Source organism: Rana temporaria, chromosome 7 (genome assembly GCF_905171775.1).
Source record: "Rana temporaria chromosome 7, aRanTem1.1, whole genome shotgun sequence".
NCBI classification, from domain to species: Eukaryota; Metazoa; Chordata; class Amphibia; order Anura; family Ranidae; genus Rana; species Rana temporaria.
The window spans coordinates 137,412,752-137,425,445 of NC_053495.1; the positions used below are offsets into that span (position 1 = coordinate 137,412,752).

The 12,694-nt window shown below is 42.3% G+C and overlaps 1 protein-coding gene across 4 annotated transcripts in view; it reads right to left on the reverse strand.

Moving 5' to 3' along the window:
• The window catches only part of FNBP1L (formin binding protein 1 like), a 166,410-nt gene that overhangs the window by 31,325 nt on the left and 122,391 nt on the right, over window positions 1–12,694 (reverse strand). For all 4 annotated transcript variants that reach the window (XM_040360004.1, XM_040360006.1, XM_040360005.1 and 1 more), the window contains exons 6-9: window positions 12,580–12,684; window positions 10,819–10,947; window positions 6,713–6,859; window positions 5,479–5,682 (exon numbers count right to left, since the gene is read on the reverse strand). In XM_040360004.1, coding sequence (XP_040215938.1) covers window positions 5,479–5,682; window positions 6,713–6,859; window positions 10,819–10,947; window positions 12,580–12,684 — 585 coding nt within the window. The remainder of the gene's footprint in view (window positions 1–5,478; window positions 5,683–6,712; window positions 6,860–10,818; window positions 10,948–12,579; window positions 12,685–12,694) is intronic.

Consider the following 12,694-nt stretch of genomic DNA (forward strand, 5'->3'; position numbering starts at 1 on the left):
GGATACAGAGAAAATATATGTGGCAATTAAAATTGTCCATTACAATATTAAAAACGTTCTGACTAGATCACACACACTATTATAGACTGTATCAGCTACATCCCATCTAAATAAGATGCTTGTCAAATATGAGAATCAAAATGAGTAAGCTGGAGAATCGTTATCCAATACAGTCTGTAAAATAAAACTGCTGGGAGCAATTAAAAATGGAAAACATTTACACGATGAAAAACTGTTCAGTGCTACTATACAAGCACAAATGTGCATTTTTGTTTTTCTTTAACAGCCTCCCGACTTAAATAAATTGATATTAGGACAAAATGGCAAAACTGCCCTTCTAAAAAGTAAGCTCAGCAAGTCTGTTCCAAAATGTATATTTTAACAATGATATAGGATACCAATAGGGCACATTTCACACTGGCCGCTATATACCACCATTCTTTTCTCTGCCCATCGCTACACGGAGACTAATTCCTCCTGCTACAGAAGGGAAAATATCAATAATTCGGCCATAAAGGGAGCAATTTTCTTTCCTGCAACAATGGGTTGCGTGATTCCCCCATAAACAGTCAGTGTTGGGGGAATTCCTCCCGTGGAGACACCAGTCTATGGCTGGCTTTAATCACCAAAATGAAAAATAAATTGAAACTCTGGCTGTAAAAGTGAATACCCTTCTAATCAGTGTAGCGATTGAAAAGGACTTGAAAACAGTTATAGAAATATAGTATAAGAGCCCTTGAAGTCCTGTAAGTTATCAGAATATTTAATATATTTTGATTGATCACAAAGTGAGCATTTTAAAAGTTACTACAGGTCTAGTAGCATGCAAATACATGTACCGTACTCCAAGTTCACCTTTTACAGCTGACCAGTTGCTACGCAATAGTGTGCCCGTTTGAGCATACAGAACTACTAGCTGCACACACTAGAGCATGTGAAAGCCTTTTACCTTCTGAAGATGTAGAAATCACAAGGTAGGTCAGAGTCATATAAAACTTGCCAAGAAGTCTAGAGTTCCATCCACATAGTTGGTCCCATTCCCACCAGTAGGCACGCATTTTAGTTCTTATAATGAGCATTGTGCACACATTGTGCCACACTGTCAACTGAAGTAATAGAACAGAAGGCAAACTGTCCTGTCTATTCATTAGGTTTGCAATGGACAACTCTGTCTAACGAGGCTGGTGTGAACCAACCCTTTTTTGTTATAAACTAGCCAACACTACAAAACGAATAATAGAATCTAGGGTAAGGGATTCTTTTCACCCTTCTGCTGGCTTCACACACGTGCACTTGGGTAAATACATTTTTTACGGCATATGAGCGCAATGCACATTTGCGCCAGAGGCTTCATAAAGCAATAGACTTGTCTGAGTCAGGGATCCAATAAAGCTTAATTAGCTGCCACTTAACCAAAAATTTACAGTACAGCAATCCAAGCAAAAGGACCCATGTTATCATCCCCTATATTAGCTTTTAAACAAAACTCAGAGCTTTTCACAGAGAATGATGTCAAGATCATTCCTTTTATCTTGATAAGGTTACGATGGGGGTGCAGCCATGCCTAGGCATGCCGAGCACAGCAAGAATCTCTGGCTTTTTCTGAAATTTTACAGACTGCGGTCAGAACTTGCTTCTGCTTTTTTGCAATTAAATATTACCCAACTTCCCCAAATATAAAAAGAAAATACTTTGGCTTGCTTAGGCTGGTGAAACAATTTAGGTATTTTCTATCTTTTCATCTTCGAGGCTGGGTTCACACATGCTCCAACCGCGACTCACAGCAGGGGGGTCCCGATGCATCCCTGTTCACCGATTCAGGTCCTAATTTCTGCCTGAATTCGCACCCGATTCAGAGTCAGACACGCACAGGACCCTTTTCAAATGCCCCAGGTGTGTGAACTGGCTCCATTGAGAGCCCGTCACACTCTTCTGTTAATGCAAATTGGATGAGGGGAAATCCAATTCACATAAGTGGGAACCCAGCCTGCAGAATTATGTAGTCAAGTGAAAAGCTAATGCAGTATGTTGTCCGGTCTATTCCATAAATACTTGCTAGTGGATCTGAAAAATGTAATTGGACCTCCAGGTAAAACCGTTACATTCAGAGTTTAAATACATTGAGGTTTCACCTGTCAAAAGATTTGTAATATTGGCCAGCCGTCTTTACAGCACCTTGGTCAAAGTGCAAAGCAGAGGTTAAATGGGAAAACAGAGTGCGGAACCAGAAAACAAGAGTTTTGCCTGTATGGCTACACATTATTCAAGAAATAATCGTTTAGCAGGAAAAAAAACGTAAATGTGTACTGTATATGTAATACATCTGTATATAGTAAACATGTAGGATCCCCTGCTCTACTATGTGTGCTTACATTCTTCAAGTCTATTAAAGTGTGTGGGTTTTCCTGCTCAACACCTCTGTGTTCTCACAAACACTGACAAACCAAGAACAAATGGAGCACTAAATGCAAAAATAAAAACCAGGTGAATGAAATGAAATCGTATTAATGGTGATGCCTTATATAAAATATAAGTACAAAGAAAGATTCTTAATCTCTCCCATAGTTACAACCCAATGGGGTTATAAAGGTATTTTTTTTTTTTTTAAACGTGTCCTACTTACCTCCTCTGTGCAAGGCTTTTGCACAGAGGGACACCCAATCCTCCTCTTCCGGGGTCCCCCCAGCGGCAATCCTGGCTCCTCTTCTCAAGTGCCCCCACGGAGACCTGCATTTACTGGGGGCACTCATGCAGACGCGCTCCCGAGTCATGCTGCTGCGTGCATTGACACAGACAGCAGGACTCGGCCCTGCCCCTTGGGTCACTAATGCTCCCGCTGCTATTAATCCAGCCAATGAGGACCCAAGACAGCGGCTGAGCTGCTCTGCTCATCCCCGTCGCTGGAAAGATCGGGTTCAGGCAAGTAAAAGGGGGGCTGCTACACTACAAAAGGTTTTTTACCCTAATGCATTAAGGTGAAAACCAGAGGGTTTATAACCCCTTTAAACAAATACTAGACCAATAAATGGGAAAACTGAATATGGCAAGTGTCAATTAAATATTATAGATGTTAATAGCACCAAACATTCCAAATAATAGGGAATCATGTAACAAAGTCCAACATATCTGCACAAATCCCTGAACGGGCACTTTTTCATGAATACTGTTTGCTCAGTGGGCTAAACACCTTATGCACCTCCAGTCTGTGTGCACCTCACTTATTGACCTGACCCAGGTCTAAGCCTTCCCCTAAGGCGTTAATATGCCTTGGCTGGCGGCTCTCCTCTTGCTATGGGGAGTCTGGTGTGCAGTAACCCTCAGTTTGGTAATGCTCAAAAAATATAGGGAGCCAACATAGTATTGAACTGTATTTTAAGTTATATTTCCTGGGACCAAGCCACTGTAAACACTCAGATTTACATTTTTTAAGGGGCCCTTCCCCCGAATGTACTAATCGGTCTACCCAAGTGCACATTTAAAATGTAAGTTTGAATTTTAATATTTCAATAAAAAGTGAGTTCTACAGTTTTGTAGAGCCACCAGCCAAGGCATATTAACCCCTTAGGGGAAGGCTTATATAGACCTGGGTGAGTTCTATAAAAGGAGTTGAGCGCACATACAGACCAAAGGAGGTGCATAAGGTGTTTAGCCCACTGAGCAGTTACACTATTCCCTATTATTTGGAAGGGTTGGTGCATTTAACACTTATTATATTTGACACTTGCCGTATTCAATTTGGCACTCATTGGTCTAGTATTCGTTTAACCACTTAAGACCCGGACCTTTAGGCAGCTAAAGGACCCGGACAGTTTTTGCGATTCAGCTCTGTGTCGGTTTAACTGACAATTGCGCGGTCGTGCGACGTTGGCTCCCAAACAAAATTGGCATCCTTTTTTTGCCACAAATAGAGCTTTCTTTTGGTGGTATTTGATCACCTCGGTTGGTTTGCGCAAAATTTATAGCATTTACAATATAGGGGATAGTTTTATTGCATTTTTATAATTTTTTTTTTTTACTACTAATGGTAATTTTCGTGACTGCGACATTATGGCGGACACTTCGGACAATTTTGACACATTTTTGGGACCATTGTCATTTTCACAGCAAAAAATGCATTGTTTACTGTGAAAATTACAATTGCAGTTTGGGAGTTTACCACAAGGGGGCGCTGAAGGGGTTATGTGTGACCTAATGTCTGTTTCTAACTGTAGGGGGGTGTGGCTGTAGGTGTGACATCGATTGTGTTTCCCTATAAAAGGGAACACACGATCGATCACAGTAAAGAACTGGGAAGCTGTGTTTAAACAAAGTTCTCCCCGTTCTTTAGCTCCAGGGACCGATCGCGGGACTCCAGCGGCGATCGGGTCCGCTGGTCCCGCGGTCACGGAGCTACGGACCGTGTCGCGGGCGTGCGCCCACGACCCACGGCTGGGCATTTAAAGAGGACGTACCTGTACGTGCTTGTGCCCAGCCGTGCCATTCTGCCGACGTTAATGTGCAGGAGGCGGTCCTTAAGTGGTTAAGCTAACCATCGAAGAGATCAGGGTTTTACTTATATTTCACTTATATTTTATATAATGGGTCACCATTAATACCATTTCATTCACCTGGTTTTTATTTTCACATTGGAGGGTTAGCGCTTCACTTTTCTTGGTACATCTGTGCATATGTTGTTGACTTATTTTTTTATATATTTTTTTTTAATTATTCTGTGAACCTTTGCAAGTGGTTGTCTTTAACAGATAACATGTACGGAGGGTAGGGTTCAAAAGTGCATTACGTACAGAGGGCAGAGTTGTGCTGTGTACAGAGTACAGGATACATGGGTGAGCTACATGCAGAGTTCAGCTAACCCCACCAACTACTGCCCTGCCCCTACTACCACACCCTCAACTACTGCCCTGCCACTCACCACTGACAAACCACCACCTCCCAACTAATGCCCATCCCCCTCCACTAGCAGACCACCAACCACTGCCCCCCCCCCCCCTACCAGACGACCACCCCTTGTGAAATTCCCAGGGATAAGCACTTAACTTTTGGCAAGTGGTTCATCCAGTCTGTGTGCCCTGCCGACCGCTCGTCATGCAAGGAGTTAATTTTACTAAGCTGCATGCTCGGCTGCAGCATCACCGTGCTCGGTTTGTATAGCCTGGAACCAGCGAATGCGCAGCAACAGTAGGGGATACCGATCTTGCTGCACACACCGAGATCATAGCCGTTACTGTATACACAGAAGTTCCTGTGTTTACAGTGACGGCAGGATGAGTGTGAGAAAACTAAGGCTGTAAAAAAGATTACAGTGGTACAAAAGATCAAACTAAACTACAGGTATTTGCTTAAAGTGCCTCTATATTGCTGGACAAATCCAGAACTAAAAATTGCACAGGAAATGCACACATATTCTAATAACTGTCTTTTGAATGATGAACCTAGGTTAAAAATGCTACCGAGTAAGCAGGATTGTTCTATTCTTACCTTGGGTTTCTTTCCAAAGAGCCACAACTTCCCCTTAGCCTTGCCCATTGTAATCTTGGGGTCATTCCGCATTACTTCCTGTTTTGGGGTACTGATGGTACCATCTGAAACTGTCCTGTAAATGTGAAGACTGTAATCTTCAAACGGGTAGTCCACAGGGGGTTCAAAACCAGATTTAAAGCAGTCCACCACAATCTGAGAGTCCTGAATCAAAATACAATGGTTAGTTATATATCCAGAAAACATTAACTTTTATATTGTGATACAAACTTCAGCATTGGTGTAAACCACAATATTAACCTGTCTGCATTCCATTAGGTTTCTTGGTCAGCCAGTGACTCCACATGTACGAACATAAAACACAACCAACCTGCCAAAGTCAAATGTTATTCATCTGAAAGGAATGCGGTTTTGGCACAATGAAGCTATACACAGTATAATAATGTATCTAAACTACAGCCTTACATCTCTGCAACCGATTTGCTGTGAGCAACAAGAATGTTTGTTTTTTTACTGCACACTTCTCACACATAGGCCCTGTTAAAGCTAAACTGAGGGGGCTTTATAAGTACCGTATTTATCGGCATATAACACACACAGGCGTATAACTCGCACCTTCATTTTAAGAGACACTCCCCAGCAGTTCGCATATGGCAGTGTGAACTGCCGTGCAAGTCAGGTGTGATGCGGGAACTCACAGTGGATTTGCAAGGTCCCTGCATCGCCCTAATGTGAACCCAGCCTAAATGTGATTATATGTAGTCATTTCCTTTTAATTCTATGAAGTGGGAAACAAAACATTTGACAAAGAATATATAACTTTTAGTAGGTTTTATTTATTGGTACACTATGCTTTTGGAATTGGCCGTGTATTCGCCACTTTTAGATGCATTTACGGCTATTGTTTTTTGTTTTGTGTTCTCTTGTTCCTGATAAAAGAATTGTGAGCCTCCAAAACACCTCTGCTTTTACCTTCTGATCTTTCATAAAAGGTTAATCTATAATGTACTTATTACTCTTACCTTTTACATTTGCTTTTGGGCTGCCCCAGGGACCTATAGGGACAGCCCATATCATAGAAAGTTGCCACTTAAACTGAAACCACACCTGAATATATTTACCTCTGGGTTCAGTATTAGGACTGACAGTTTAGCAGTTATTATATTAACAGACATGAAATGCCATCCTAATCTACATGAGAGCTGTGAATCCCCTCTAACTCCTAGACACTCACCCTGCGTTCATCTACAGACTTGGCAGCCTGCACCATTCCTTCTAAGCACTTGGAGATAATTGGGATAACTTTACGCTCTGCATCAGCAAAACCTTTGTAACACTCGCCCAGCTTCACAGTCCTCCGTTCATCCATTTCTTGAAGGTGCTGTGAAAGGAAAGCATGGGGTTACATCAAACATTAAAGGGTCACTATGGTGAAAAGTGCAGATTTTGAAAAATGAATATTTCATATCGCTATTCTGAGTGCAATGAACACGCTCACATTACTTCAGGACAAAACCCTGATTTAGGTGACACTTATGCTAAAATCTAAAAGAAAGTGGAAAATGCTAAATTCCAAGCAGGCAATTGGCATCCTTCATTATTCACTACAGGTCCTCTAAGATAGGTAAGCAATGAGCATTCTGTAGCGATCTAGGTGAAGGCCGCAATAACCTAATGCCACAGCACTAAAAGGAAAATGTCAAAATACCATACTTCTCTTTTAACAACTGATCAAAGAGTTTGACACAACTAAGTCAATGCCCTCATATCATCCTAAACTTCCTTGGACAATAACATAATGGAACAAAATAAAAAAGAGGAAAGGCCTGCAATGCCTGTAGAATGAGTCTCAATGAGACTAATAGCAGGGGAGCTCTTCAATGAAATTACATAAAGCAGGCCTCGACAAAATCCGGGCTCCAGGTCGCAATTGCGACAAGAAATTGTGACCTGGGGAAGCTTAGGGCTGCAGAAGGCCGGTAATTGAGGCCACGGCTTTGCGGCCTTCGCAGAAGGAAGCTGAGGTGTGCAGAAGGCCGCAAAGCCGCGGCCTAAATTACCGGCCAGCGCAAGACGGCTGGTAATTAAGGCCGCGGCTTTGCGGCCTTCACAGAAGGAAGCTGAGGCCTGCAGAAGGAATCTAGGAGTGGCCATCTTGTGGTGGCCGTTGGCATTACAGGTTACATTACATTACAAGTAGCAAATGTGTTTTTTCACTGCCATCTCCTTCCCTCTAATTAGAACCCCCAAACATTATATATATTTTTTATTCCAACACCCTAGAGAATAAAATGGCGGTCGTTGCAATACTTTGTCACACCGTATTTGCACAGCGGTCTTACAAGCGCACTTTTTTGGGGGAAAATACACTACTTTTAATTAAAAAAATAAGACCACAGTAAAGTTAGTCCAATTTTTATTTAGATTATGAAAGATAATGTTACACCGAGTAAATTGATACCCAACATGTCACGCTTCAAAATTGCATCCGCTCGTGGAATGGCGACAAACTAACCCTTTAAAATCTCCATAGGCGACGTTTAAAAAATTCTACAGGTTGCATATTTTGAGTTACAGAGGAGCTCTAGGGCTAGAATTATTGCTCTCGCTCTACCAATCGTGGCGATACCTCACATGTGTGGTTTGAATACCGTTTACATATGCGGCCGCTACTCACGTATGCGTTCGCTTTTGCGCGTGAGCTCGGCGTGACGGGGTGCTTTTTGTGGCTCTTAACTTTTTTAGCTGGCTCCTAGATTCCAAGCAAATTTGTCAAACCCTGACATAAAGGCTTCTCATTCTGAGTTTACATGTATACTTCAGCTTAATGCAAAATACAGCTGTCAGGGATCATATAGTGTACATTTGAACACAACAATGTGATTTCATGCTTTGTACAAGTAGATGGAAAATATGTATTGCCTTTTCTTTCAGTAGGCTGCTGAAAATATAGCACAGAAAACATGTAGAAATATGACTTGGCTGCAGTTAACAGGTATCCGCCGTTCTATAAACAGGAAGCCTATAAGGAAAGCCATTGCTCAAAACATCCCCTAATGACCAAGAAAAATGCAGTACTATGAGAGGAAATGTGAAACTCCCTTAAACTTCTCACAGCACAAGATTCATTACTATTCTTCACTTTAAAATGATTTGGGGATATTATGCCAGTTCTCTCATTGGGGATTTTTAACTACCCAGAAACTGACTGTGGCAGTAGCACTGCTGGAACAGTAAAAAAGGTGGAAATTTATAAACCTATTACAAGGCAATTTTATGGTACAGTTAATAGGAGGCCACAACTAGAAATTATGTTTTGCTAGAACTGTTAAAAGCGAAGGGAAGGGCCACATTTTTTTTGTTTTAAAAGCCAGCAGCTACAAATACTGCAGCTGCTGACTTTTAAAAAATGGACACTTACCTGTCCACCGCGCCCGCGATGTCAGCAGCCGAGGCTGAGCAATCGCTCAGTCCTCGGCTGCTTCCGCCGCCATCCTCGGTGAGGGAATCAGGAAGTGAAGCCTTGCGGCTTTACTGTCCGATTCCCTACTGCGCATGTGCGAGGATTGCAGCGCGCCGTCACTGGTCCCCGCTCCCTCCTGGGAACAGCGTTTCCCAGAAGACAGCATGGGATGACGTGCCAGGCTGGATTCCCTGCGGGGATCCGAACCCGGAAGTGGTGCAAATACCTGTCTCAGACAGGTATCTGCACCCCCCTCCCCCTTGAAAGGTGTCAAATGTGACATGGGGAGGGATCCAAAAAGCAGAGGTTCACTTTTTGTGTGAACCTCCGCTTTAAAGTCAAACAATGTGGAAATTATCTGCATCCACATTAACACCTGGGTAGCAGTGACCATAACATGATTTTGTTTATTGTAAGCTGTAAACAAACACATACTTTAAAGATAAAAACACATAATATTAAGACTGCAAATTTTCCAAGACTGAAGGCTGCTCTCCAAGATTTAGACTGGGAGGGGATGTTGCCATGAAGCGCAAAACATAAATCAGAATCCTTCAAATAAACTACATGAAAAAACACTGCTAAATATATTCCCATAGGCAATAAGCTAAAATATAACCCATGTGGTTCACATACAAAGTTAAAATTGCTATAAATAATAAAACTGCTTAAAAAAAAAAAAGCCATCATTGAAAAGTTAAAAAATATAACAAATTATGTAAAAGGGAGATCAGGGCTGAACAAAAAATAAATAAAAATAAAAACGGACAGGTTAACAGTAAAAAAGGTCAGGTCTGAGCACGTAGGCCCTTTTACTGGATGATTTTGAATTGGCTACTGAGGTCATAGAGAAGGACAATTTATTACATACTTTCTTTAGCTCTGTGTGTACAAAGGGAAATGGGGAGGCTCACTTTCTTAATGGGGTTAGTACGGGAAACTGTCGAGTTTCAGTGGCTCGAAACTGGTATGGTCCAGAAATATTATATAAAATAAAGGTGAATAAAAGCACTGGGACCCGATGGCTTACACCCAAAAGTCCTTAAAACGCTGAGCTTGGATATATCTAACCCATTGTTTTAAATTTTTAGGGACTCCAAGGACTTGCCATGGAATCCCTGGATTGGTGCAAGGCCAATGTGGTGCCTTGTTTAGCCACCTTGCTCCCATTCCATTATAATACAGCCGGGTGGGAGCACGGTTAGCCCGGGTGGATATCATGTGCTGTCCTGCCAGTTGTGCACCTCATGCATGCCCTAGGAACCACACAGTGGCACAGTCTGTGACCCGCTGTGTCCACCAGATAAACGTCAGTTGTAAACAATGTCTTTCATTCATAACCATTGTGTACTATTGCAATGATCTGATTGGTCACAGTGATTACATGGTAACCTTAAAATGGTCTAGTAAAGGGTCTACATGCTCAGAATTTACCTTTTTACTATTAATATAGTTAAAGAATTTTTGGTCCGGTTTTAATATGTTTGCTTTCCTCTGGATCATCTGTGGGATAGGCTTTTTTTCTATTGGTTGAACTAGATGGACTAGTGTCTTTAACCTTCGTCAACTATGTAACTATAACAATCAGAAACTGTGACCCAGAGCTTGTCAGTCAATGGGATGAGCTCTCAATCGATGTTAGCCATTTACAGCAGTCATGTGATCAGGAAGCTGTTCCTCTCTACATTAAAGGCCATTTAGACATTTAGAGAGGGGGGGGGGGGTTAAATATTCCATGACACACTTCTTTTTATCAACTATTCTTTTCATCCTAAAAAGTACACAGTGGGAAGTATGTAAACTATCCTTAGACCAAACAGTAGTAATAATACTTAAAACAGAAAACAAAATAAAAATAAGCAAAGGAAGGAAGCTACCTTGTAAACCTGTGGGATAACAATGTAGAAATGTTTGTTTTGTTCGGCATTGAAGTTTTGAAGTTGGGCGGCGTATTCATTTTTGCTCTCGTCAGCCATGTGTGTTCGCAGGTTAAGCTGCTGTTTTGCCTATTAAAAAAACAAAAAAAAACACAATAAATTGGCTGTGTATACTGTATAACGCTTAGGGGCTTGCCATGAATAATGTCTTAACATACTTTAGGGAAGGTCATTTGGTACCCAAGTTACACTCTTACTGAGCAAGCGGTTACATATATATTAATAAATCTAAACTAGGGATCTATTAAACTACCCTTCATCTAAGACACCATTTATAAATATTTATGAAACTTTTTACATTGGCTTTACATCCGCTTTGTGAAATGTATCATTTAAATATGAACATTTTTTGTTCCTGGTTTATAGTGCTAGAATTCTGGTATGAATAGGTGAATATAGTAAATTGGGTCTTAAAACATGCAAAACAACAAGGTAAAGACTTGGTGACTCTTATGGCCCATTCACACTGGTAACTATGAATCGCACAGGAACGCTGTGTGCAGTGAGATTTCAACCCCATTCATTTTGATTAGGCTGAAATTGCGCTGCATGAAAAGTAGCGAAAGGCACCACTTTTTGAAACATGCAGCAACCGCATTGCACTTACCGTATTTATCGGGGTACTGCGCGCTCTGGCGTATAGCGCGCACCCCTAAAGTGGACCCGCATTCCTGTAAAAAAAACATTTTAGTACTTACAGTTTTGGTGTCTTGCGCGGCGGCCTCGTCGGGTCCGGCGTCCGTCTGCGGCTTCGGGTGTCCTCTTTGTCGGGTCCGGCGTCCATCTGCAGCTTCGGGTGTCCTCTTTGTTGGGTCCGGCGTCCATCTGCGGCTTCGGGTGCCCTCTTCGTCGGGTCCGGCGTCCATCTGCGGTGTCCTCCCCGCGCCGAGTTTGAAGACTGCGCCGGCATATACCGAGCGCAGTACACTCGTGTATAGTCGGGCAGGCTCGGCTACTCTCGCGCTCACGTCCTGTACGCTAGCGGAGCCGAGCCTGCACGACTATACACGAGTGTACTGCGCATGGTATATACCGGAGCAGTGTTCAAACTGAGCGCGGGAAAGCGGGTATCGGCGTATATCGCGCACCCACGATTTTGCCCTGATTTTCAGGGCAAAAAAGTGCGCGGTATACGGCGATAAATACGGTATGTATCATGTAATCTGGTGTGGGCAAACACAATGTGTTTGCAACCTGAAATTTGGGTGTCATTAACCGACCCCCGCGGCAGATCGCAAGGGCATTGCGATCGGAATGCGGTGCTAGAAGCTGCACAGGAACACAGCAATCCCGTACTGCATTCCAGTGTGAACAGGCCCTCAAGAGAGGACTAAAATCTGTTGTATAATAAACTCCTAAACTTGTACTTAAAACCTAAAGTTTAGTTTTTTAAATGTGACAAAGCACATTGGCACCTTTTACCTAGGCACACTCTGTTCTTCATATACCAGAGAAGCCCACCAGGAGGAGTTTGGCAAGCATACCTCACCCATGCCTATTTCTAATTACAACAATGTGTTATCAGGCATCAAACAGGAAGAGCTGTTCCATAGAGACACCGTGTATTGGGATAGAAAAGTGGGTCTGGGCAAATGCCTACTGCTATATAATTCAGTTGATCAGACTCTGGAAACTGAATGATATGGTTACTCAAATAAAGCTTCCTGTATTAACTAGTGCTACTACTACAGTATGGTGTACCTTCTCTACATCGGACTTGGTGGCATTGGTGTCATTGTCCATTTTCTCAAAGGTCTGCTGTGCCTTCTCTGCTTCCCTGCATTCTCGTTCAAACTTCTTTTTACTCTGCAAGATA